Source organism: Ranitomeya imitator, chromosome 2 (genome assembly GCF_032444005.1).
Source record: "Ranitomeya imitator isolate aRanImi1 chromosome 2, aRanImi1.pri, whole genome shotgun sequence".
Classification (NCBI taxonomy): Eukaryota; Metazoa; Chordata; class Amphibia; order Anura; family Dendrobatidae; genus Ranitomeya; species Ranitomeya imitator.
Genome location: NC_091283.1, coordinates 126,345,242 through 126,372,738, shown reverse-complemented (window position 1 = coordinate 126,372,738; position 27,497 = coordinate 126,345,242). Strand labels below are relative to the sequence as shown.

Genomic DNA, 27,497 nt, shown 5'->3' with positions numbered 1-27,497 from the left:
CTATGGCCCACTGACTGAGAGAGAGAGAGAGATGGAACGCTTAGTACTGGCACACAAGCCCAAAGGGCAATATTAATCTCCCTTTTTTTTCCAGGGAGAATTTCTAAAACCCAAAAAACTATTTGTGAGAGAGATGGGACGCTCAGGACTGGCACAGATGGCACGCTCAGGACTGGCACAGAAGCCCAGAGGCCAATATTAATCTCCCTTTTTTTCTGGGAGAATTTATAAAACCAAAAAAATATTTAAATAGGCTTTCTATGGCCCACTATTTGTGAGAGAGATGGCACGCTCAGGACTGGCACAGATGGCACGCTCACAACTGGCACACAAGCCCAGAGGCCAATATTAATCTCCCTTTTTTCAGGGAAAATTTATAAAACCAAAAAAAAAATTAAATAGGCTTTCTATGGCCCACTATTTGTGAGAGAGATGGCACGCTCAGGACTGGCACAGATGGCACGCTCACAACTGGCACACAAGCCCAGAGGCCAATATTAATCTCCCTTTTTTCAGGGAAAATTTATAAAACAAAAAAAAAAATTAAATAGGCTTTCTATGGCCCACTATTTGTGAGAGAGATGGCACGCTCAGGACTGGCACACAAGCCCAGAGGCCAATATTAATCTCCCTTTTTTTCAGGGAGAATTTATAAAACCCAAAAAAAAATAAAATAGGCTTTCTATGGCCCACTATTTGTGAGAGAGATGGCACACTCAGGACTGGCACACAAGCCCAAAGGCCAATATTAATCTCCCACTGTATTTTTATCAGGGAGAATTTATACACCCCACAAAAAAAAATACAGAAAAATGAAAAGGCTTTCTATGGCCCACTATGTGAGAGAGATGGCACACACAGGGATGGCACTCTAGCAGAAATGCCAAATTGCCAATCTTAATCTCCCACCAAAAAAAAAAAAAAAAAAAAAACAGGGAATGTCCTACAATTACTATCTCCCTGCCTGCAGTAATCTCAGCCAGGTATGGCAGGCAGCTACTATCTCCCTGCCTGCAGTAATCTCAGCCAGGTATGGCAGGCAGCAATAAGGAGTGGACTGATGCACAAATGAAATAAAAAGTGTGGACAAACAAAAAAGATAGCTGTGCAGAAAGGAAGGAACAAGAGGATTTGTGCTTTGAAAAAAGCAGTTGGTTTGCACAGCGGCGTACACACAGCAATGCAGCTATCAGGGAGCCTTCTAGGGCAGCCCAATGAGCTACAGCGCTGAGGGAAAAAAAAAAAAAAAAAAAACTTCCACTGTCCCTGCACACCGAGGGTGGTGTTGGACAGTGCAAATCGCTGCAGCACAAGCGGTTTTGTGGTTAATGGACCCTGCCTAACGCTATCCCTGCTTCTGACAAAGCGGCAGCAACCTCTCCCTAAGCTCAGATCAGCAGCAGTAAGATGGCGGTCGGCGGGAACGCCTCTTTATAGCCCCTGTGACGTCGCAGACAGCAAGCCAATCACTGCAATGCCCTTCTCTAAGATGGTGGGGACCAGGACCTATGTCATCACGCTGCCCACACTCTGCGTTTACCTTCATTGGCTGAGAAATGGCGCTTTTCGCGTCATTGAAACGCGACTTTGGCGCGAAAGTCGCGTACCGCATGGCCGACCCCGCACAGGGGTCGGATCGGGTTTCATGAAACCCCGACTTAGCCAAAAGTCGGCGACTTTTGAAAATGTTCGACCCGTTTCGCTCAACCCTAGTAAAAAGACATAATGTTAAAAATAATATAAAAAAAAAAAAATGGTACTATTCTCACCTTCCGCTGTCCACTGATGCGCGCGAGCAGCGAGGTTGCCGCCAGCTTCCGTTCCCAGAGATGCATTGCAAAATTACCCAGATGACTTAGCGGTCTCGCCCACACTGGTGCCCACACTGCTGTATACTACGTGGGCTGTGTTATATACTGCATGACTGATATATACTACGTTGGCAGTGTTATATACTGCATTGGCTGTGTTATTTACTGCGTGGGCTGTGCTATATAATAGGTGGCTGTGCTATATACTATGTGGCTGCTGCATACTATGTGGCTGCTACAGTCATGGCCAAAATTTTTGAGAATGACACCAAAATTATATTTTCACATGATCTGCTGCCCTCTGGTTTTTATTAGTGTTTGTCTGATGTTTATATCACATACAGAAATATAATTGCAATCATATTATGAGTACCAATAGGTTATATTGACAGTTAGAATGAGTTAATGCAGCAAGTGAATATTTGCAGTGTTGACCCTTCTTCTTCAAGACCCCTGCAATTCTCCCTGGCATGCTCTCAATCAACTTCTGGACTAAATTCTGACTGATAGCAGTCCATTCTTGCATAATCAATGCTTGCATTTTGCCAGAATTTGTTGGTTTTTGTTTGTCCATCCGTCTCTTGATGATTGACCACAAGTTCTCAATGGGATTAAGATCTGGGGAGTTTCCAGGCCATGGACCCAAAATCTCTATGTTTTGTTCCATGAGCCATTTAGTTATCACCTTTGCTTTATGGCAAGGTGCTCCATCATGCTGGAAAAGGCATTGTTGGGCGCCAAACTGCTCTTGGACGGTTGGGAGAAGTTGCTGTTAGAGGACATTCTGGTACCATTCTTTATTCATGGCTGTGTTTTTAGGCAAGACTGTGAGTGAGCCGATTCCCTTGGCTGAGAAGCAACCCCACACATGAATGGTTTCAGGATGCTTTACAGTTGGCATGAGACAAGACTGGTGGTAGTGCTCACCTCTTCTTCTCCGAATAAGCTGTTTTCCAGATGTCCCAAACAATCGAAAAGGGGATTCATCAGAGAAAATGACTTTGCCCCAGTCCTCAGCAGTCCACTCCCTGTACCTTTTGCAGAATATCAGTCGGTCCCTGATGTTTTTTCTGGAGAGTAGTGGCTTCTTTGCTGCCCTCCTTGAAACCAGGCCTTGCTCAAAGAGTCTCACCTCACAGTGCGTACAGAAGCACTCACACCAGCCTGCTGCCATTCCTGAGCAAGCTCGGCACTGCTGGTAGTCCGATCCCGCAGCTGAAACAGTTTTAAGATACGGTCCTGGCGCTTGCTGGTCTTTCTTGGGCGCCCTAGAGCCTTTTTGACAACAATGGAAGCTATCTCCTTGAAGTTCTTGATGATGCGATAGATTGTTGACTGAGGTGCAATCTTTGTAGCTGCGATACTCTTCCCTGTTAGGCCATTTTTGTGCAGTGCAATGATGGCTGCACGTGTTTCTTTAGAGATAACCATGGTTAACTGAAGAGAAACAATGATACCAAGCACCAGCCTCCTTTTAAAGTGTCCAGTAATGTCATTCTTACTTAATCATGACTGATTGATCGCCAGCCCTGTCCTCATCAACACCCACACCTGTGTTAATGGATCAATCACTAAAACGATGTTAGCTGCTCCTTTTAAGGCAGGACTGCAATGATGTTGAAATGTGTTTTGGCGGTTAAAGTTCATTTTCTGGGCAAATATTGACTTTGCAAGTACAGTAATTGCTGTTAAGCTGATCACTCTGACATTCAGGAGTATATGCAAATTGCCATTAGAAAAAATGAAGCAGTAGACTTTGGAAAAATTAATATTTGTCTCATTCTCAAAATTTTTGTCCATGACTGTAGTTAGTGGCTGTGCTAAATACTACATGGCTGCCATATACTACGTGGCTGTGCTATATACTACGTGGCTTTGCTATATACTACGTGGCTGCTATATACTACGTGGCTGTGCTATATACTACGTGGCTGTGCTATATACTATGTGGCTGTGCTATATACTACGTGGCTGCTATATATTACACGGCTGTGCTATATACTACGTGGCTGTGCTAGATAATACGTGGCTGTGCTATATACTACATATTACATGGCTGCTATATACTACATGGCTGTGTTATGTACTATGTGGCTGTGCTATATACTACGTGGCTGTGTTATATACTATGTGGCTGTGCTATATACTACTTACTACGTGGCTGTGCTATATACTACGTGGATGTGTTATATACTACATGGCTGTACTATATCCTGCACCCCGAACCTCCGACATCCAGCGCCCCAAACCCCCGACATCCTGAGACCAATCAGCAACAGATGCAGTCCAGCCGTGAATTGATGCGGGATTTAAACCACGCTTCGCTAATGGGTCACGCCCGGCCAGCTGTGACCAATCAGTGATATTGGCACAGGATTTAAACACCGCTTCAGTGATTGGTTGTGCACGGCCGTCCGCGACCAATCAGCGATATTGGCTCGGTATTTAAACACCGCTTCGGTCATTGGTCGCGCCCGGCCGGCCCTCATATTGGTGAGGGATTTAAACACAGCTTAAGTGATTTGTAGCTCACGGCGGGCCATGACCAATCAGCGATATTGGTGCGGTATTTAAACACCGCTTCAGTCATTGGTGGTGCCCGGCCGGCCGTGACCAATCTACGATATTGGCGAGGGATTTAAACACCGCTTCAGTGATTGGTAGCTTATGGCTGGCCGTGACCAATCAGCGATACTGGCGCAGAATTTACCCCCACTCACAGCGCGACGTACGTACATACATACATATTCTAGAATACCTGATGCGTTAGAATCGGGCCACCATCTAGTTATTTATATTGACTTGCTGCTAGCTACTGCTAATACATGTTACGATGGGTCTGATTGTAAGAATTCTTACCAGTAGAAGCTAATCAAAACCATGCAATTTACTCCTTTTTAGAATGTTTATAAATCATACTGCTCCTGTTATTCATCCATGTACCTTGATCAACAGCTCCCAGGAAAATATGATGCCCCCGTAGTCCCCCCCGTAATTTCCACACAGCGGTCTCTTAAACACTATGATGGATTTACAGAGCCCCTCAAACAGTATGATGCCTGCAAAAACCTTCCACATAGTATGATGTTCCCACAGAGACTCCCCAAAAGTAATGATGTCCCTACACAGTATGATATCCCCAAACAACCCCCCACAAAGTAATGATGTCCCTATACAGCCCACATGCAGCATGACGTCCCAACAAAACTCCTACACAGTCCTCTTAAACAGTATGATGTACCTTGATCAACAGCTACTAACACAATATGATGACCTGATAGCCACCCCACACAGCCCTCTTAAACAATGTGATGTAATTCCACAGCCCCTCAAACAGAATGATGTCCTCAGAGTCCCCCACACAGTAATGATGTCCCAAACAGCCACCCATGCAGTATGATGTCCTTATACAGACCCTCACATAATATAATATATTTATATAGCCATACAGCCCCCTGAAAAGTATGATGTCATCACACAACCCCCCAAAAAGTGCGGACAATAAGAAAAAAAGTATTCATCTAATTATGCTTCATTTTAGTTCTGGTCTGCGTTGTGTACTGGACTCCACGCAGCAGTCGCCATGTAGTGACGTCATCGCACCTGATGCGCTCTCAGACATACATGCTCAATGGTGGAAGACACAGGTAATATTACTACTATGTGGTTTACTTAACGGGGGTTTTGTCATAAAGAGCTTTAATGAAATATCCAATATATCCATTGGGTTTAAACCAAGCAAACAATAAATCTATCATATTCATGTAAAACAGTGGGGTTTCTTTCCATGAAAGTTGACGAAAGATTTGGAAATAGTGTGCTTACTCACTAGACTGGTAACTTATCTCCTACGGACTACCATAGAGACTGAATACATATACACTGAATGCATATAATGGGAATGAAAGACTCTAATTTGCCAGTGTTGAAATCGGTAACCCAGATGTTAGACCCCATAGACCAGATCAGTGAATATGCCGTTATGTCCCTCTTGGGTATACTTATTTAAAGCTATTTAAATCATGCAGGTGACTGTCCCCTCTCTCTAGAAAGTCTGTCCAAAACAGATATTTCGGAAGAAGTTCAAATAAGAAAATATTTTGTTACTGAAATTTCTGACTGTTCCGTTGATGGCAGTAGAACTTGCTAAAATGCATTTCTTTGCTTCTAAAACAACATCATTCAAATTAATGGAACTGATATTCAATCATATACATTTCGCTAACAAAATCTGACACGTGGAATCCACCACTAAAGAAAAAGATTCCAAAATATGCATTAGCAAGGCAATCTCTATGTGTGTGGTCGTCAACCTGCACAGTGGTCCTGACATAAACCACATCATGTGAACATGAGTAGAAGCAGGGAAAACACATGTGCATAAAAATGAATTGCCATGCCAGAGATTGCATGGGTAAAACAGGACTGTGCCCAAAAGGCTCTTACATAATAGTGGTCTATTCATTGCAGATAAAAATCTAAAAAGGGGGGAATTATAATTTTCTTGACGTTCCCTGACATATTCACAGATGATGAAGGCCAGACCTGTGTGGCTTATGTAACAGGACGCTAAACTAGGCTGAAACCCTCGGGCATTTAGTCAACTGAAGTGTAATGTTCATTCTACACGCTGGGCCGGCGCATTTTACTGCTCAGCTGCTGTCATTTAGGCAGTGTCAAGAAAGCAGACTCAAAGCCATTTCCAGCAACATCAAAACCTGTGTGGATCTTTAACCCATTTAATACCAGGGATAACATTCTTCCACAAATTTTTTGCTATTCAATTGAAGATTTTGTTACTGGAATGGCTGGTGAAAAATGTGATAAAAAAATCTCAATTAACTAGTAGCCCAAAAATTTCAATACATTTAAATACCCTACAGCATTCTACGACACGGGACCTTCTTGACCAGGGGCTCTCAACCTTTTCTTATTGGGGACTCAGCAGCCAGAACTAGATGATGTGTGGGCCAAACCACCAGTGAGTAATGTCCATATAGAATTTTAAAATATTGCTGTATTTACCTTTCATTTATCTTATGAAAACATTACAGTAAGCCCTTAACACCCAATGACGTGCAGTGTCCATCATTGGGTGCCTCCCCCAGTTTGGTGCGGGCTCCGGCAATGAGCCTGCACCTTTTCCAGCACATGACAGCTGATCTGATCAGCTGACATGTGGCCCTAGCAGGCGTGGGTGGAATCGCGATCCACCCGCGGCTGTTAACATGTTAAATGCTGCTGTCAATCTCGGTTTCCAGTACACAATTTGGCAAAACTAATTATGTCATTCAAAAGTACAACTCTTCCCACAAAAGACAAGCCCTCACATGGCCATATTGACAGAAAAATAAAAAAGTGATGGCTCTTTTTTCTTACTTTACACTTGCTTCAATAGTCTCCATGGGAGACAAGAAGCTGCAATCATCTGATTGCTCGTGCTACACACAGCAGGGCTTTAGCCCTGTTCTCTGTAGCAGAAATGCTCTCTTGCTATCAGTGCTGACCGCTGGGCGGCGCTCATAGCTATTCGGCTATGACAATCCCAGGGGTCTTCTGCAGACCCCGGGTTGTCATGCCAACCCATTAGTGTCCCGCGTTCATGTGACATGGGGGCCAATGGGCAGGAATATGTTAAATGTCAGAGGTTGACAGCTGCATTGATTAGGTTAACAGACACAGGTGGATCGCAATTCCACCCGCGGCTGTTAGGGGCACATGTCAGCTGTTCAAATCAGCTGACATGTACCAGCAAAGATGTGGGCTCAGCGCCGGAGCCCACATCAAAGGGGGAAACCCGACATGCGCCACATATGTACAGCTCATGTCGTGATGGGGTTAATAAAAAAGAGGGTTGATGTCTGACCATTGTGGCTATGTGCATGCATTATTTCTTGAAACAATAGGAAGCTAGTGTCTGAAAAAGCCTCAGTGACCAGTGTGAAAATTGTAGGAATCCAAATTTGTTTTGCGTTTTTGACGCAAATTGTGAAAAGGAAAATAAAAATTGGCAAAAAATTGCAAAAAATGCATTAATACAAAAGCTGATTTAAACAAAAGGTCATGTTCTGATGATAGCTTCACTTTAAAACCTTCCAACATGTATTGTTTACGGGAGTGAGGGAGGGAGTTGTATAGAGGAGCTGATCCTGTTCCATAAGTAGCAGATGGTGCTGTGTAATATGGCTGACAACTGACTGCAACTGTTGGGAGCTAAGATGGGTGGTCATGGCATTGTGGGGCCTTCAGCTGACATCTTAGTACTTATATTTAGCCCTGCCACAAGAAGAAAAGACAATACACTGCAATACATTATAGTAGGTTCTAGGCAAAGACAGAAGAGGGCCTCTGTACAAAAACAGTAAATGGGCCTTTGCAGTCCAATAGTTCATTGTAATGCATCCTTTATGTGTCTGTGATGGAAGCTGCTTGCGGCTTTTGATGCAGAAGTTGGCCCCCTAATCCCTTGGGCCCATGTGAAGTTGCACAAGTTTAATCAATTATAACAGAGAATTGTCTCATTTGTCAAATATTTAAGTTCCTAGTGTAACTCAAAGATAAAAATGAAAGAAAATTTAAATCATCCCACCCCTTGAAATTTATCATGTAAAAATATCAATAATATAAACTCAACTAATATTGCTAATTTAAAAAAATGTAAAAGTCAGAACTATGTAAAAAAATGGCAAAAATGCAGCTTGTTGATCTTTCTCCCAAAATTAGAAGTTATCAAAAAGTCATCAAAAGCTATAGCTTGTCACAAAACAACAAACCCTCACATGGAAAAAGTCTAAATTGTGCCTTTCTGTTTACTGCAACACAAAACAAAAATTTGGGAATTTTTTCAATATATATATTTTTAAAATTTGGTATGGACATAAATGTACTGACCCACAGAATAAACTGGATCTCATTTTTAATGCACTTTGAATGCCATAATAATCAAACAAAAAAACGGAGGAATTACTGTTTTTTTCAGGTACCTGACAATAATGGTTTTTTTTTGCGTTATTCATTCTATTAAAAATGAAATTAAATCCGCTTTTAGCTACATAGATGACAAAAAAAAGTTGTGACTTTTGGAATGTAGAGATAAGAAAATTAAAGCAAATTTTTTTTTACTAATTGCGTAAAGTGGTTAAAATATCATAAAAGAAATCAGTTCTATTGCTAATTTAAAGACTGCTGTAAACAGAAAACTAAAAGCGGGTCTGTGCAGGTTATTACCAGATTTATAATCGTGAATAATGATAGTGACTAGTGATGAGAGGATATACTCGTTACTCGAGACTTCTCGAGCACGCTCGGGTGACCTCCGAGTATTTTTAAGTGCTCGGAGATTTAGTTTTCATCGCCGCAGCTGAATGATTTACATCTGTTAGCCAGCATAAGTACATGTGGGGATTCCCTAGCAACCAGGCAACCCCCACATGTACTTATGCTGGCTAACAGATGTAAATCATTCAGCTGCGGCGATGAAAACTAAATCTCCGAGCACTTAAAAATACTCGGAGGTCACCCGAGCGTGCTCGGGAAATCTCGAGTAACGAGTATATTCGCTCATCACTAATAGTGACCCCAAGGGCCCTTGAATATGATTGCAACTGACACCCACCATTCACTTCTATGTTAGGGCACCTATTAATCTAGTGTAGGAAACATATCTATAGTGTTGTGGGATGAAAATGGTGCAAAGAGCCCTCGAATGTAACAAAAAAATCCAATTTCCTAATCCAGGAGACAATGAAACAAACGTAGAGGAGCATGAGATAATGGAAGTCCAAGGGGTACAGAACATTTGGCTATGTGGGGCCCGCATATTCCAAATATTCAGCAAGCTGTAGACAATATGCACTTTGCTTATCTATGTTTTGCTACAACTGAAGAAAAAAGACATGGATCGCATATCCAACACTATACATTGATCTATTGTGGCTAAACAAAAATGTAAAAAACTGAATATGGGTTCTTAGCTAGTCCCCAAGGGTCTCGAGTGTTCTTGCGCTAATGACCAAAGACCAATGTATTGCAGCATCCAATAGCATAGTAAAGTCATATGGAACTTTATTTGAATCTGAAAACAATCTGCGTAAGGTCCAGAATGGCCTGAAATGCGTAATGAGATGACATCTTGTCTTTTATAAGAGATTCAAATAAAATATCAACTGATTTTACTATACTCTTGGATATTGGCTAACTATTGGTTTTAGGTCTACACTGGCATGGCAAACTGCTATGTACTGTAATATTTGTGAACAAGGTGAGACGACAACTTCTTTATTTTTCTTGGTCTGATGGGATGAAATATTGTAAGGAGTTTATTACATCTAAGAAACCACAATATCGTTCACTAACAGCTCAGTCTCAGTAATTGGGATATTATTCTCATGCAACTGCTTCTGGAAAAAATAAATGTGTTTTGTCTAGGAAAGTAATAGGATGACTAAGCTGTGATGGATGGTACAGAGTTTCCAAATGGAGACCTCAAGCACCTGAACAGCAGTTCTAAAGACCTCGTGCTTTTTCATGAAGTATTAAGCGAGTTAGTCACTTAGTGCATGAATGTATCTATACCCTATTGAATAACATAGGTTAGGTTACAAACAATCATGCTATTTGTGAAGTTATGTTGCTTTATGGAAAGTGTTTCAGGACAGTCGAAAAAGGTTGAGAAATATGAAGAATAATCATCAAAATTCACATGAAAATTTAGAACATCAAAATTAGCCGGAAATGCAACGATGACTATAAATTAAAATTCTAAACTAGCATCGAAACATAGTGCCAGCTGCCTAACATCTTTCTATTGCCGCTTTCTTCAAAACACATAAGAACCTTAATACATTTTATGGCCAAGTTTGCAATGAGACTCTACTTTAGATGTTCTGCGCAGCTTGACTATAAATTGCAGCCTAACAAGACCTAATGTTTCCCAGCCCATTTACACTTACATGTTCTAGAAAGCATGGTCCTATTTCACTGAGATGTGGCTCCTCATTATTGTACTGCTTCTCGAGGTCTCTAACAAAACCCATCTGGAACCGGTAGATGTCCTCAATGTTCCCGAAGATGACCTTTAACTGCTCATCACTGAACATGTCTCTCCGCTTCCTGCACTGCTTCAAATAACCCTGTGAAAGAAACAGAATAACGCAAAGGGGTTAAAAAAACCCCATAAAACCTGACAAAATCCTGGGGGAATGACCAGTTTGTTAGAAACACAAATTATCCATTGTAAAAAAAAAATATTCTCCTAAAAGTGATTTTTATTTTTTAAAATATCTTTGTAAATAATAATACATCTGCAAGTTAAGGGAATGTCATTTACCTGTCTTTCTGTATTGTTCCAAACATTGCAAAACTAGATAAAAACTCTCCTTCCATTTTATGTCTACATTCTCCATGCAAGAACGTGATTTTACATAGTAACGAGAGGCGGACATATCATTGCTGCAACCTGTGTGAGGGCACAGGGGCTCAAGAGGTATGGGGGCCCATTTCTACCTCCAAAACAGGTGCAATTATACATTTTAGGATCGATTGGGCTGAAAAGGGTCCATATATTGTTCTTGCACAGGGGCCCTCTTCGGTCTGTGACTGACCACCAATGATAGTAACAGACTACAAACAAATATTCTGAAGCTTTAAAGGATTATTCAGCTACTTAAAGTGTTAGGCCGGGGTCACACTTGCGAGTGCAATGTGAGAAACTCGCACATGTCTCTCACCTCAAAACCTGGCACTGCCACTGGCACTCGGGACCAGAGCGTTCAGCTGCATAGAAATACATGCAGCCGCACACTCCGGTCCCGAGTGCTGGCGGCAGTGCCGGATATTGAGGCGAGAGACTTGTGTGAGTTTCTCGCATTGCACTCGCAAGTGTGACCCCGGCCTAACTCCCAAAATGGAAAGAAAAATTTCTGGCACTTGTCTGTTTCTGGCCAGACCTGGACAAGTTATGACTCGCAAGCCACATCCAGCTTTTTGTGTGTCTCTATCTGGCCGGCAGACATGGACAGCAAAAAGGCCAGATATTAGATTATTATTGTGCCTATTTATATAGTGCCATTATATTACACAGCAATTTACAGACTTTGGAATCACTGTCCCAATTGGGGCTGACAATCTAGATTCGCTATCTGTATGTCTTTGTAATGTGGGAGGAAACCAGTGAACCTGGAGGAAACCCACGCAAACACAGAGAGGACATACAAGCTCCTTGCAGTATTGGCCTTGGTGGGAATTGAACCCAGGACCCTGAACCAAAGCAACAGTGCTAACCACTGAGCTACTGTGATGCTGTAATTAAGTGGCTGTACAGTGTTGCCAACATTGCAGTCTGCTTGGACGCAGTGTGCACCTGACCTGTGTGGACCTGACCCTTTGCGCAAATGATTTTGTTATGCAGTGTGCTTCTGGACTTGCCCTGTCAGTCTACATGCTCATCACTCTCCATCAGTGCTGCCTGATGTGAGCTGAGGGGTAAATAAGGAGTGCAGGTTAAAGACCTAGAAGTGCTTTGATACACCCTAAAAGCACTTGCCACTAATTTTGCATTTATCTTCAGGGAGGATTTCTACAGAAATAACTATGGATTTACTAAGGCTGACAGGGCCTATACAGCCATACATTTTAGTATAAGGCAAAAGTTCATCCTAACAGGTTCTTCTTAACCCTGAATTCTGAGTAGTGCACTACTTCTAATCTACTAGGAGGCCCAGGAGATGTGAACATAAGCTGACGGCAGCAGGATGAGTGGTGTTGGGTGGGATGGCATTTGAGGGATGACGACTACTGCAAATGTGGTTACTGAAATAATAAACCACTTGGATGGGGGAGGAGAGCATATGTGGGAATTAATATTGAACAGTGTTTTTCATCTCTCTATAACAGTGCCAGGTTTTCATGTGGCCCTTTAAGAAAAGGTATTGCCCACTCGTTGCCGTAGATAATGATTGGACGGAGGTTGGGCACACGCACCTCTGGTCTATTCTAGACAGGGCTTTGTACAGCTCAGGATCACTGTGGGCCATAGCAGTGGGACCTGCAGGGATCAGCATGCAAGTTATTTCTATCCTACAGGCAAAGGATATCCTGTTATTGTGGGAATAACCCTTTTATTAAGTTGTTAAAAATTAAACCTACAACTCCTATGAGCAGGTGCAGATTTTCACCAACATTTGCAATATTTCTTTGCTGTAAAGGTTTATAGTGATGAGCGAGTATACTCGTTACTCGGGTTTTCCCGAGCACGCTCGGGTGATCTCCGAGTATTTGTAAGTGCTCAGAGATTTAGTTTTTGTCACCTCAGCTGAATGATTTACGGCTGCCAGACAGGCTGAACACATGTGGGAATTCCCTAGCAACCAGGCAACCCCCACATGTACTCAGCCTGGCTAGCAGCCTTATATCATTCAGCTGAGGTGACAAAAACTAAATCTCCGAGCAGTTACAAATACTCGGAGATCACCCGAGCGTGCTCGGGAAAACCCGAGCAACGAGTACACTCGCTCATCACTGTTAAATCTATCTAAAAGTTGTTGGAAACACCCCTTCCTGATGCACCATGTCTACTTTTTCAACTTTTGCTAAGAATGGTGTAGAAAAAAAATTGGTGCAATATGCAACTTTTTGCCGATTTTTTGTGCAATGTGTTACTTTTTGGAGCTCTTTGTTCATTAAAAACTGGTGCAAACTGCCTTTTTCTTAGTCACAGTGATGATTCTGTAAAAGCTATGCTTAAAAATGTAAAAAAAAGATATTAAAAGCATATATACAGGATACATTTTTTTCTAAAACCATGTACTAGTTAAAAGTACAAATGGTTAATTTCAAACCGACAAACAACAATATTAAAATAAACCTATAAGGCTGCCGTCACACTAGCGGTATTTGGTCAGTATTTTACATCAGTATTTGTAAGCCAAAACCAGGATTTGAACAATCAGAGGAAAAGTATAATAGAAACATATGCACCACTTCTGCATTTATCACCCACTCCTGTTTTTTTCTAACAAATACTGATGTAAAATACTGACCAAATACTGCTAGTGTGAAGGCAGCCTTAATGTTCCAGCACTTGGAGGACTAAAATATATTGTAGTTGTGATGCGTTAAATTCTCACTATCACCAGGAATGAGGTTCAATTTTTTAACATCCTCAAGACACTAGCTTGCGGTCTTGTGTGACTGCTCTGACCTCTGCAGCATTTTCTAATTATTCTGGCTGCTACTGCACACATTTTCATAGTAATAATGACGGGAGACATTCACCAGGGGATCCCAACTGTTGAAAATACAGCAAAAGAAAGGTCATAGAATGATAAGAGCCTGGGATACTGCACAGCTTTCCAGAGACTTGACTTACACCTTCCTTAGGCAGTTGCAGGCCTTGGAAACCTATGTCCTAAGGTTATGTTACTGCTAAATGGTACAAATATGTAATAGAAATATAAATAGAGGAGATGGAATGTTTACTATTTTCTATCAATCAACAACATGCAAAGTGAATGAAGAAAAGAGAAATTAACCCCTTCATGACCCAGCCTATTTTGACCTTAATGACCTGGCCGTTTTTTGCAATTCTGACCAGTGTCCCTTTATGAGGTAATAACTCAGGAACGCTTCAACGGATCCTAGCGGTTCTGAGATTGTTTTTTCGTGACATATTGGGCTTCATGTTAGTGGTAAATTTAGGTCAATAAATTCTGCGTTTATTTGTGATAAAAACGGAAATTTGGCGAAAATTTTGAAAATTTCGCAATTTTCACATTTTGAATTTTTATTCTGTTAAACCAGAGAGTTATGTGACACAAAATAGTTAATAAATAACATTTCCCACATGTATACTTTACACCAGCACAATTTTGGAAACAACATTTTTTTTTGCTAGGAAGTTATAAGAGTTAAAATTTGACCAGCGATTTCTCATTTTTACAACGAAATTTACAAAACCATTTTTTTTAGGGACCACCTCACATTTGAAGTCAGTTTGAGGGGTCTATATGGATGAAAATACCCAAAAGTGACACCATTCTAAAAAATGCACCCCTCAAGGTGCTCAAAACCACATTCAAGAAGTTTTTTAACCCTTCAGGTGCTTCACAGCAGCAGAAGCAACATGGAAGGAAAAAATGAACATTTAACTTTTTAGTCACAAAAATTATCTTTTAGCAACATTTTTTTTATTTTCCCAATGGTACAAGGAGAAACTGAACCACGAAAGTTGTTGTCCAATTTGTCCTGAGTACGCTGATACCTCATATGTGGGGGTAAACCAATGTTTGGGCGCACGGCAGGGCTTGGAAGGGAAGGAGCGCCATTTGACTTTTTGAATGAAAAATTGGCTCCACTCTTTAGCGGACACCATGTCACGTTTGGAGAGCCCCCGTGTGCCTAAAAATTGGAGCTCCCCCACACGTGACCCCATTTTGGAAACTAGACGCCCCAAGGAACTTATCTAGATGCATATTGAGCACTTTAAACCCTCAGGTGCTTCACAAATTGATCTGTAAAAATGAAAAAGTACTTTTTTTTTTCACAAAAAAATTCTTTTCGCCTCAGTTTTTCATTTTCACATGGGCAATAGGATAAAATGAATCCTAAAATTTGTTGGGCAATTTCTCCCGAGTACGCCGATACCTCATATGTGGGGGTAAACCACTGTTTGGGCACACGGCAGGGCTCGGAAGGGAAGGCGCGCCATTTGACTTTTTGAATGGAAAATTAGCTCCAATTGTTAGCGGACACCATGTCGCGTTTAGAGAGCCCCTGTGTGCCTATGCATTGGAGCTCCCCCACAAGTGACCCCATTTTGGAAACTAGACCCCCCAAGGAACTTATCTAGATGCATATTGAGCACTTTAAACCCCCAGGTGCTTCACAGAAGTTTATAATGCAGAGCCATGAAAATAAAAAATAATTTTTCTTTCCTCAAAAATGATTTTTAGCCTGGAATTTCCTATTTTGCCAAGGGTAATAGGAGAAATTGGACCGCAAATGTTGTTGTCCAGTTTGTCCTGAGTACGCTGATACCCCATATGTGGGGGTAAACCACTGTTTGGGCGCACGGCAGGGCTCGGAAGGGAAGGCACGCCAATTGGCTTTTTAAATGGAAAATTAGCTCCAATCATTAGCGGACACCATGTCACGTTTGGAGAGCCCCTGTGTGCCTAAACATTGGAGATCCCCCACATATGACCCCATTTTGGAAACTAGACCCCCAAAGGAACTAATCTAGATGTGTGGTGAGGACTTTGAACTTCCAAGTGCTTCACAGAAGTTTATAACGCAGAGCCATGAAAATAAAATAAAAATTTTATTTTCTCTAAAATGATCTTTTAGCCTGCAATTTATTATTTTCCCAAGGGTAACAGGAGAAATTTGACCCCAAAAGTTGTTGTACAGTTTCTCCTGAGTACGCTGATACCCCATATGTGGGGGTAAACCACAGTTTGGGCACATGTCGGGGCTCGGAAGTCAAGTAGTGACATTTTGAAATGCAGACTTTGATGGAATGCTCTGCGGGCGTTACGTTGCGTTTGCAGAGCCCCTGATGTGGCTAAACAGTAGAAACCCCCCACAAGTGACCCCATTTTAGAAACTAGACCCCGAAAGGAACTTATCTAGATGTGAGGTGAGCACTTTGAACCCCCAAGTGCTTCACAGAAGTTTATAACACAGAGCAGTGAAAATAATAAATACGTTTTCTTTCCTCAAAAATAATTTTTTAGCCCAGAATTTTTTATTTTCCCAAGGGTTACAGGAGAAATTGGACCCCAAAAGTTGTTGTCCAGTTTCTCCTGAGTACGCTGATACCCCATATGTGGGGGTAAACCACTGTTTGGGCACACGTCGGGGCTCAGAAGGGAAGTAGTGACTTTTGAAATGCAGACTTTGATGGAATGGTCTGCGGGCGTCACGTTGCGTTTGCAGAGCCCCTGGTGTGCCTAAACAGTAGAAACCCCCCACAAGTGACCCCATTTTGGAAACTAGACCCCCCAAGGAACTTATCTAGATATGTGGTGAGCACTTTGAACCCCCAAGTGCTTCACAGACGTTTACAACGCAGAGCCGTGAAAATAAAAAATCATTTTTCTTTCCTCAAAAATGATGTTTTAGCAAGCAATTTTTTATTTTCTCAAGGGTAACAGGAGAAATTGGACCCCAGTAATTGTTGCCCAGTTTGTCCTGAGTACGCTGATACCCCATATGTGGGGGTAAACCACTGTTTGGGCACATGTCGGGGCTCGGAAGTCAAGTAGTGACGTTTTGAAATGCAGACTTTGATGGAATGGTCTGCGGGCGTCACGTTGCGTTTGCAGAGCCCCTGGTGTGCCTAAACAGTAGAAACCCCCCACAAGTGACCCCATTTTGGAAACTAGACCCCCCAAGGAACTTATCTAGATATGTGGTGAGCACTTTGAACCCCCAAGTGCTTCACAGACGTTTACAACGCAGAGCCGTGAAAATAAAAAATCATTTTACTTTCCTCAAAAATGATGTTTTAGCAAGCAATTTTTTATTTTCTCAAGGGTAACAGGAGAAATTGGACCCCAGTAATTGTTGCCCAGTTTGTCCTGAGTACACTGATACCCCATATGTGGGGGTAAACCACTGTTTGGGCACACGTCGGGGCTCGGAAGGGAAGGAGCACCATTTGACTTTTTGAATAAAAGATTGGCTGGAATCAATGGTGGCGCCATGTTGCGTTTGGAGACCCCCTGATGTGCCTAAACAGTGGAAACCCCTCAATTCTACCTCCAACACACCCCTAACCCTTATCCCAACTGTAGCCGTAACCCTAACCACAACCCTAACCGCAACACACCCCTAACCACAACCCTAACCCCAACACACCCCTAACCCTAACCACAACCCTAATTCCAACCCAACCCTAACCCTAAGGCTATGTACCCACGTTGCGGATTCGTGTGAGATTTTTCCGCACCATTTTTGAAAAATCCGCGGGTAAAAGGCACTGCGTTTTACCTGCGGATTTCACCTGCGGATTCCTATTGAGGAATAGGTGTAAAACGCTGCGGAATCCGCACAAAGAATTGACATGCTGCGGAAAATACAACGCAGCGTTTCCGTGCGGTATTTTCCGCACCATGGGCACAGCGGATTTGGTTTTCCATAGGTTTACATGGTACTGTAAACCTGATGGAACACTGCTGCGGATCCGCAGCGGCCAATCCGCTGCGGATCCGCAGCCAAATCCGCACCGTGTGCACATAGCCTAATTCTAAAGGTATGTGCACACGCTGTGGAAAACGCTGCGGATCCGCAGCAGTTTCCCATGAGTTTACATTTCAATGTAAACCTATGGGAAACAAAAATCGCTGTACACATGCTGCGGAAAAACTGCACGGAAACGCAGCGGTTTACATTCCGCAGCATGTCACTTCTTTCTGCGGATTCCACAGCGGTTTTACAACTGCTCCAATAGAAAATCGCAGTTGTAAAACCGCAGTGAAATGCGCAGAAAAACCGCGGTAAATCTGCCATAAATCGGCAGCGGTTTAGCACTGCGGATTTATCAAATCCGCTGCAGAAAAATCCGCAGAGGACCAGAATACGTGTGCACATACCGAAACCCTAACCCTAACCCTACCCCTAACCCTACCCCTACCCCTAACCCTACCCCTAACCCTACCCCTACCCCTACCCCTAACCCTACCCCTAACCCTAACCCTAACCCTAACCCTACCCCTAACCCTACCCCTAACCCTACCCCTAACCCTACCCCTAACCCTAACCCTAACCCTAACCCTACCCCTAACCCTACCCCTAACCCTAACCCTAGTTCTAACTCCAACCTTAGTGAAAAAAAAAAAAATTCTTTATTTTATTATTGTCCCTATCTATGGGGGACAAATGGGGGGGGTCATTTACTGTTTTTTTATTTTGACCACTGTGATAGATTATATCACAGTGATCAAAATTCACATTGGAACGAATCTGCCGGCCGGCAGATTCGGCGGGCGCACTGCGCATGCGCCCGCCATTTTGGAACATGGCGGCGCTCGGGGAAGAAGACTGACGGACCCCGCCAGGATCGGTAAGTATAAGGGGGGGAGATCAGGGCACAGGGGGGGGAGATCAGGGCACGGGGGGGCGTCGGAGCACGGGGGGGGAGGGATCGGAGCATGGGGGAGAGTGATCGGTGTGCGGGCGGGTGGATCGGTGTGCAGGGGGGGGGGATCGGTGTGCAGGGGGGGTGGTTCGGAGCACGGGGGGGGATCGGAGTGCGGGGGGGTTTGATTGGAGCGCGGGGGGTGTGATTGGAGCACGGGGGGAGCGGACAGGAGGACGGGGGAGCGGAGCACAGGACGGAGGGGAGCGGGCCACAGATCGGGGGGCTGGGGGGGCGATCGGAGGGGTGGGGTGGGGGCACATTAGTATTTCCAGCCATGGCCGATGATATTGCAGCATCGGCCATGGCTGGATTGTAATATTTCACCATTTTTTTAGGTGAAATATTACAAATCGCTCTGATTGGCAGTTTCACTTTCAACAGCCAATCAGAGCGATCGTAGCCACGAGGGGGTGAAGCCACCCCCCCTGGGCTAAACTACCACTCCCCCTGTCCCTGCAGATCGGGTGAAATGGGAGTTAACCCTTTCACCCGATCTGCAGGGACGCGATCTTTCTGTGACACAGCATATGCGTCACAGGTCGGATTGGCACCGACTTTCATGACGCATACGCTGTGTCACAGGTCGGGAAGGGGTTAAGAAATATAAATTAAATCAATATTTGGTGTGACCACCCTTTGCCTTCAAAACAGCATTAACTTTTCTAGGTACACTTATAGACAGTTTGTGAAAAAACTCGGAAACTTGGTTGTTCCAAACATCTAGGGGGACGAACCACAGATCTATGGATGTAGGATTGCACATATCCATCTTTCTCTTCATATGATTCCAAACATCACTTCCAGGACTCCTTGTTCCTCATTACAGTGAAGATAATTCTCAATAATATTGGTTGTATGTTTGGGGTTTTGGTCCTGCTTCACAATAAATTTGAGGATATAGGCAACCCCAGCCTAAAAATAGTAGCCCGCAGCTGCCCCAGAAAAGGCGCATCTATTATATGCGCAAATTCTGGCACTTTGCGAGCCTTTTCCCACTTGCCATGTGGTGGTCTGAAGCGAGGTTAATATTTGTGGGGGTTAATGTCACTTTTGTATTGCCAGGTGACATCAAGCCCAAAGATTAGTAATGGAGAGGTGTCTATAAGACGCCTATCCATTACTAACCTCATAGTCACATTGTAAATAAAAAAAAACACCCAGAATAAAGTCCTTTATTTGAAATAAAAATACACACTGTTTTACTTTTTTAGTTAAAAATAGAAAGTAAATTTATGCTCACCTTACGCCCATTCACCTTCATCACCTGTAAAAAACAGAAAATAATAAACAACAATAATACTCACCTAACGCTCTTTCCATTGAAGCCCTGGTCTCTGGAAAAAAACAAACAATATCCCTCAGCTGTACGATATACTGTTTCACGCCATAATCCATGTCTGCGATAAGACGTTTTCAACCTCAACGTTGCCAAGATGCGACTGTCCAGGCTGAAGACCACAAGAGAATGAGTTGCTGCAAGCCCAGTGTCCGTGACTAGCAGTGACGTCATCAAGGTTACCGCAAGTCACTAAGGCTGAGTTCCCAGCTCACTTTGCTGTGAGCTGGGCGGATCAACTGTGGAGACCTCAGTGAGATCACCACTGGCATCGTGAGAAAAAGTCTCACGGTGCAGCACTAAGCTCTGTGAGTTCACCGCAATTCACTTTAACAAATGTCTCTGTGATCTGCGGTGGACTCACTGGGCTTAGCGCAGTTCATTGGCCTGGCTCACACTGAAGTGAGCTGGGAACACAGCCTCAGTGACCTGTGATAACCTCTATGGCATCACCAGTAGTCACTGACTCTGCACTGGTAGCAGCTCATTCTCTAGTGGTCTTCAACCTGGACGGTTGCACCTTGGCATCATCCAGGTTGAAAACCACTTATCGCAGACAAGGATTACGGTGTGGTACAGTATGTCGGAAAGGGGAAGGATATGGATGTTTTAGGGTTTTTTTACAGGAGACCAGGGCTTCAATGGAGCCGGTGTTTGGCGAGTATTATTGTTGTTTACTATTTTCTGGGTTTTTTTTGCAGGGGACAAGGACTTCAATAGAATGGGCGTAAGGTGAGTATAACTTTGCTTTTTATTTTTAAATAAAAAAGTAAAACGATGTGTATTTTTATTTCAAATAAAGGACTTTTCTAGGTGTTTTTTATTTACAATCTGACTATAAGGTTAGTAATGGAGAGGCATCTTATAGATGCCTCTCCATTACTAATATGTGCACGTGATGTCACCTGACAATACAAAGGTGACATCAATCCCACAAATCTTAAGCCCACTTTCCACTGCCATAGGGCAATTGGGAAGAGCCAGGCAAAGTGCCAGAATTGGTTCATCTAATAGGGGCGGCTGCAGGCTGCTGTTTTTAGGCTGGGGAGGGGCAATATCCATGGCCCCTTACAAGCCTGAGAATACCAACCCCCACCTGTCTGTTTTAGCTTGACTGGTTGTCAAAAATGGGATTACCCCACACTGTTTTTCTAAATTGGTCCCAAGTGAGGAAGGTCCTTGTGATGTGCAGATATTGATATTTATGAATGATTCAATATTCAATAAAATGTGGCATCATCACCAAAAAGGTCCAAAATGAAGAGAAAGGGAAATAATTAATGACATCGCGCAAGGTCCTGCAGCCACTCTGTGCCTTGTTGGCTCTATTCTGGACTTTGTACCGTTACTGCCTGTACACTGCAGCTTGATACACTCCAAAAAGGGGTGCCCATTACCGGCCCGGACGACGCCCCAATTATTTAAGAATTATTTCCCTTTCTCTTCATTTTGGACCTTTTTGGTGAAGATGCCATATTTTATTGAATATTGAATCATGCATAAATAACAATATCTGCACACCACAAGGACCTTCCTCACTTGGGACCATCATCCCCACATTATCTTCCTATGCAGAGGTAATTTAATATTTATTTTTTTACTTAGCTTTGTGCAATTATCATTGTTCATTTTTTAGATTTTACATTTGACTGGAACACTTTTTATGTTTGTTTTTTCCGTTTTCTAAGCGCAAAAGATATATCCTTTTCTACACATTGTTTTATATTGGACAAAAAAGGTATGGTATTGTCCTATCATTTGCTGCAAAGATCCGTGATTTTGTGCAGCGCCCTTGGTTGCTTGTATATATGTTTTTCTAAATTGTTTATTTAAATAATAATAAAAAACTGCGTGAGGACTCCTCTACTCTTGATAAACAGACATGATAAAGCTGACAGCTGAGGGTTGCAGCCCCCAGCTGTCAGTTTTGCCATGCTGGTTATTAAAAAGTGGAAGAGACCACATGCTGTTCTTTTTATTTATTTATAGAGCAGGTGCCAGCTGATGAAAATTTTTTACTGCCAGTCACTGCTGCTGGCTTACGCTGTCATCTAACTGTGTGGGAACTGCAGTCCTCTGACCTGTGGTATTAATATTACTGCCGAACAATGCCACTGGTGTTTCTTGCACTGTCATACAGATGAAAGTGTGGGAAATACCAATGTTCTAGGTGTCAGGCTCGAACAGTAGGTGTTTGGTACGGACCTCGAACTTTACTGTTCGGGTTCACCCATCTCCACTGATGACCTATATTTAGGATTGGTCATTAATATACAAGTAGTAGAACAAGTCATAAAAGGGAACCTGTCACCCCCAAAATCGATGGTGAGGTAAGCTCACCATCATCAGGGGCTTATCTACAGCATTCTGCAATGCTGTAGATAAGCTGCCAATGTTACCTGAAAGAGGAGAAAAAGAGGTTAGATTATACTCACCCAGGGGCGGTCCCGCTGCGGTCTAGTCAAATGGGTGTCTCAGGTCCGCACCGGCGCCTCCTATCTTCATTCCATGACGTCCTCTTCTGGTCTTCATGCTGCGGCTCCGGCGCAGGCGTACTTTGTCTGCCCTGTTGAGGACAGAGGAAAGTGCTGCAGTGCGCAGGCGCCGGAAAGGTCAGAGAGGCCCGACGCCTGTGCACTGCAGTACTTTGCTCTGCCCTCAACAGGGCAGACAAAGTACGCCTGCGCTGGAGCAGTGGCATAAAGACCAGAAGAGGACGTCATGGAATGAAGATAGGAGGCGCCGGAGCGGACCTGAGACACCCATTTGACCAGACCGCAGCAGGACCGCCCCTGGGTGAGTATAATCTAACCTCTTTTTCTCCTCTTTGAGGATACATCAGCGGCTTATCTACAGCATTACAGGTTCCCTTTAAGGCAGAAATTATTTGAAAAGTTGATCTTCTATGCTGGAATTTTACAGTAGTGTGGGATACTTCCTTTGGAAGGTTGTCCACTCAGTATGCAGGGAAGAAGATGACTCAAGTCATTTGTATTAGGTGACTATAAACTTTATTTTTAGAGGGAGGCAGCACTTTTGTAGGGGGAAAACCAGTGGACATTATTACTTTTATGGAGGCACTAATTGGGCATTTTTTGTTTTAAGGGGGCTCTCAGGTTGCATTATTTGTTTAAAGAGGCACTTAGATGGCACAATACTTGCCTTGCCCTGGGCGCTGGCAAACTCATGCTAAGCCATTAGATACTACATATGCATTTCCTACATTACTGACTGCACGTTTGATATTCTAAATGGGTCAGCAATGCATAGATTAACATATAACCTATAGAAGTGGGAGCCTAAAAATGCAAAAAAAAGGCAAGATCCTTGTATAAGATTTGTCATTGTTTAGCTTCTGGCAGAATTTCCATCAGCAACATCATAATAAATCTGAGGGCAAGGAAGGAGAGAACTATATTCAACGCCTCAAACATAAGAGAAGAAATACAATTACTCACATCATTAAATAAAATGAACTATTATTTACATCATGCCCAAGGAAACAATTGAATGATAATATAGTGAGACAACATTTCTTCTTGCATTGCCATGTACAGATATGTATCCGAGGGCGTGCAATGGGTTCACCCACTCAAAAAAATCAATGCAGCACAGTAATAATGTGCCGAATGCTAAAACACAACTAGTAACATAGTAACATAGTTAGTAAAGCCGAAAAAGACATTTGTCCATCCAGTTCAGCCTATATTCCATCATAATAAATCCCCAGATCTACGTCCTTCTACAGAACCTAATAATTGTATGATACAATATTGTTCTGCTCCAGGAAGACATCCAGGCCTCTCTTGAACCCCTCGACTGAGTTCGCCATCACCACTTCCTCAGGCAAGCAATTCCAGATTCTCACTGCCCTAACAGTAAAGAATCCTCTTCTATGTTGGTGGAAAAACCTTCTCTCCTCCAGACGCAAAGAATGCCCCCTTGTGCCCGTCACCTTCCTTGGTATAAACAGATCCTCAGCGAGATATTTGTATTGTCCCCTTATATACTTATACATGGTTATTAGATCGCCCCTCAGTCATCTTTTTTAAATAATCCTAATTTCGCTAATCTATCTGGGTATTGTAGTTCTCCCATCCCCTTTATTCATTTTGTTGCCCTCCTTTGTACTCTCTCTAGTTCCATTACAGTTAGGGCCAGAAATATTTGGACAGTGACACAAGTTTTGTTATTTTAGCTGTTTACAAAAACATGTTCAGAAATACAATTATATATATAATATGGGCTGAAAGTGCACACTCCCAGCTGCAATATGATAGTGTCCACATCCAAATCGGAGAAAGGGTTTAGGAATCATAGCTCTGTAATGCATAGCGTCCTCTTTTTCAAGGGACCAAAAGTAATTGGACAATGGACTCTAAGGGCTGCCATTAACTCTGAAGGCGTCTCCCTCGTTAACCTGTAATCAATGAAGTAGTTAAAAGGTCAGGGGTGGATTCCAGGTGTGTGGTTTTGCATTTGGAAGCTGTTGCTGTGAGCAGACAACATGCGGTCAAAGGAACTCTCAATTGAGGTGAAGCAGAACATCCTGAGGCTGAAAAAAAAGAAAAAATCCATCAGAGAGATAGCAGACATGCTTGGAGTAGCAAAATCAACAGTTGGGTACATTCTGAGAAAAAAGGAATTGACTGGTGAGCTTGGGAACTCAAAAAGGCCTGGGCGTCCACGGATGACAACAGTGGTGGATGATCGCCGCATACTTAATTTGGTGAAGAAGAACCTGTTCACAACATCAACTGAAGTCCAGAACACTCTCAGTGAAGTAGGTGTATCTGTCTCTAAGTCAACAGTAAAGAGAAAACTCCATGACAGTAAATACAAAGGGTTCACATCTAGATGCAAACCATTCATCAATACCAAAAATAGACAGGCCAGAGTTAAATTTGCAGAAAAACACCTCAAGAAGCCAGCTCAGTTCTGGAAAAGTATCCTATGGACAGATGAGACAAAGATCAACCTGTACCAGAATGATGGGAAGAAAAAAGTTTGGAGAAGAAAGGGAACGGCACATGATCCAAGGCACACCACATCCTCTGTAAAACATGGTGGAGGCAACGTGATGGCATGGGCATGCATGGCTTTCAATGGCACTGGGTCACTTGTGTTTATTGATGACATAAGAGCAGACAAGAGTAGCCGGATGAATTCTGAAGTGTACCGGGATATACTTTCAGCCCAGATTCAGCCAAATGCTGCAAAGTTGATTGGACGGCACTTCATAGTACAGATGGACAATGACCCCAAGCATACAGCCAAAGCTACCCAGGAGTTCATGAGTGCCAAAAAGTGGAACATTCTGCAATGGCCAAGTCAATCTCCAGATCTAAACCCAATTGAGCATGCATTTCACTTGCTCAAATCCAGACTTAAGACGGAAAGACCCACAAACAAGCAAGACCTGAAGGCTGCGGCTGTAAAGGCCTGGCAAAGCATTAAGAAGGAGGAAACCCAGCGTTTGGTGATGTCCATGGGTTCCAGACTTAAGGCAGTGATTGCCTCCAAAGGATTTGCAACAAAATATTGAAAATAAAAATATTTTGTTTGGGTTATGTTTATTTGTCCAATTACTTTTGACCTCCTAAAATGTGGAGTGTTTGTAAAGAAATGTGTACAATTCCTACATTTTCTATCAGATATTTTTGTTCAACCCTTCAAATTAAACGTTACAATCTGCACTTGAATTCTGTTGTAGAGGTTTCATTTCAAATCCAATGTGGTGGTATGCAGAGCCCAACTCGCAAAAATTGTGTCACTGTCCAAATATTTCTGGCCCTAACTGTATATCCTTCCTGAGCACCGGTGCCCAAAACTGGACACAGTACTCCATGTGCGGTCTAACTAGGGATTTGTACAGAGGCAGTATAATGCTCTCATCATGTGTATCCAGACCTCTTTTAATGCACCCCATGATCCTGTTTGCCTTGGCAGCTGCTGCCTGGCACTGGCTGCTCCAGGTAAACTGAATGGATTAATAAATGATAATTCCACCATAATTCACAGATACAAGGCCTCATATAGACATCTATCCAGACAAAAAGTGGGCAGCTGCCATAATAACCAATCAGATCATCTATATCATTTTCACAAATGAAAAATAAAACTGCTATTTGATTGGTAGCCTAGAAATAACCGCTCCATATTTTGACAGCACTACTTTTCAGAAACCCAAGGGCCGGCCCAATTTATAATGTGTGATTTTTTTTAACTTGCTTTTCTTCTTTTGCATCCTGTAGTATTCATTGATATGTGCCATTTTGAAGACATGGCAAAAAAACAAACATTGTTCACGAATTTTCTGCAATATCAAAACTGTTCTTTATTTTTTTCTTTAACCTTATTTGTGACTTTTTAGAGCAAAAAGTCATATTATCAGCTGAAATCTTGATAAATTTGCCCAAAAGTTTCAGATGCACATAAAATAACTCTAGAGGGAATGTTGTCACTTTTGAAAAGTCGCGATTGATGAATCAGGTGAAAACATCTGGAAACCCCAAAACCTGCACTGATTGTAAAACATTAAAAAAAAAACAGGCGTAGAAATGTAATGTAATACATTTTAACAAAGGCAAAAGAATAAAATGTAGAATGAAAAACAAAAGAACAAGATGAAAATTAAAAAATTAAAAACAGGTGAAAAACACCAAAAACTAAACAAAATAAAGCTGCAAATTCAATAATAGATTTCCCTACGTATAAGACGACATTACACTGCAAATTGTACATTACTTTTAAAAATAACATCCTAGTATTGTACTTCATTATCACTTTATTATAACCAGTGGTCAGGAGACTGATGACAGTATGACAAATCTATAAAACTGGCCCCCAAAAAGGGTAGAGAAAGAGGACAGGGCTGTTTGAAGAGGTCTGGTGATGTAATTCCCCATCTCAAGTTACATATTCCATTGACATTAAGGCTATGTGCACACATATATTGGTCCACTGCAGAATTTTCCGCAGCGGATTTGATAAATCTACAGGGCAAAAACGCAGCATTTTTGCTGCAGATTTATCGCAGATTCACTGCGGTTTTTCTGCGGATTTCACTGCGGTTTTACATCTGCGGTTTTCTATAGGAGCAGCTGTAAAACCGCTGCGGAATCCGCAGAAAGAAGTGACATGCTGTGGAACGTAAACCGTTGCATTTCCTCGCGTTTTTTTCCGCAGCATGTGCACAGCGTTTTTTGTT

At 42.6% G+C, this 27,497-nt stretch overlaps 1 protein-coding gene across 5 annotated transcripts in view; it reads right to left on the bottom strand.

Moving 5' to 3' along the window:
* The window catches only part of ARHGEF9 (Cdc42 guanine nucleotide exchange factor 9), a 626,906-nt gene that overhangs the window by 98,175 nt on the left and 501,234 nt on the right, over positions 1-27,497 (bottom strand). For all 5 annotated transcript variants that reach the window (XM_069747208.1, XM_069747209.1, XM_069747210.1 and 2 more), the window contains one exon: positions 10,763-10,942. In XM_069747208.1, the coding sequence (XP_069603309.1) occupies positions 10,763-10,942 (180 nt within the window). The remainder of the gene's footprint in view (positions 1-10,762; positions 10,943-27,497) is intronic.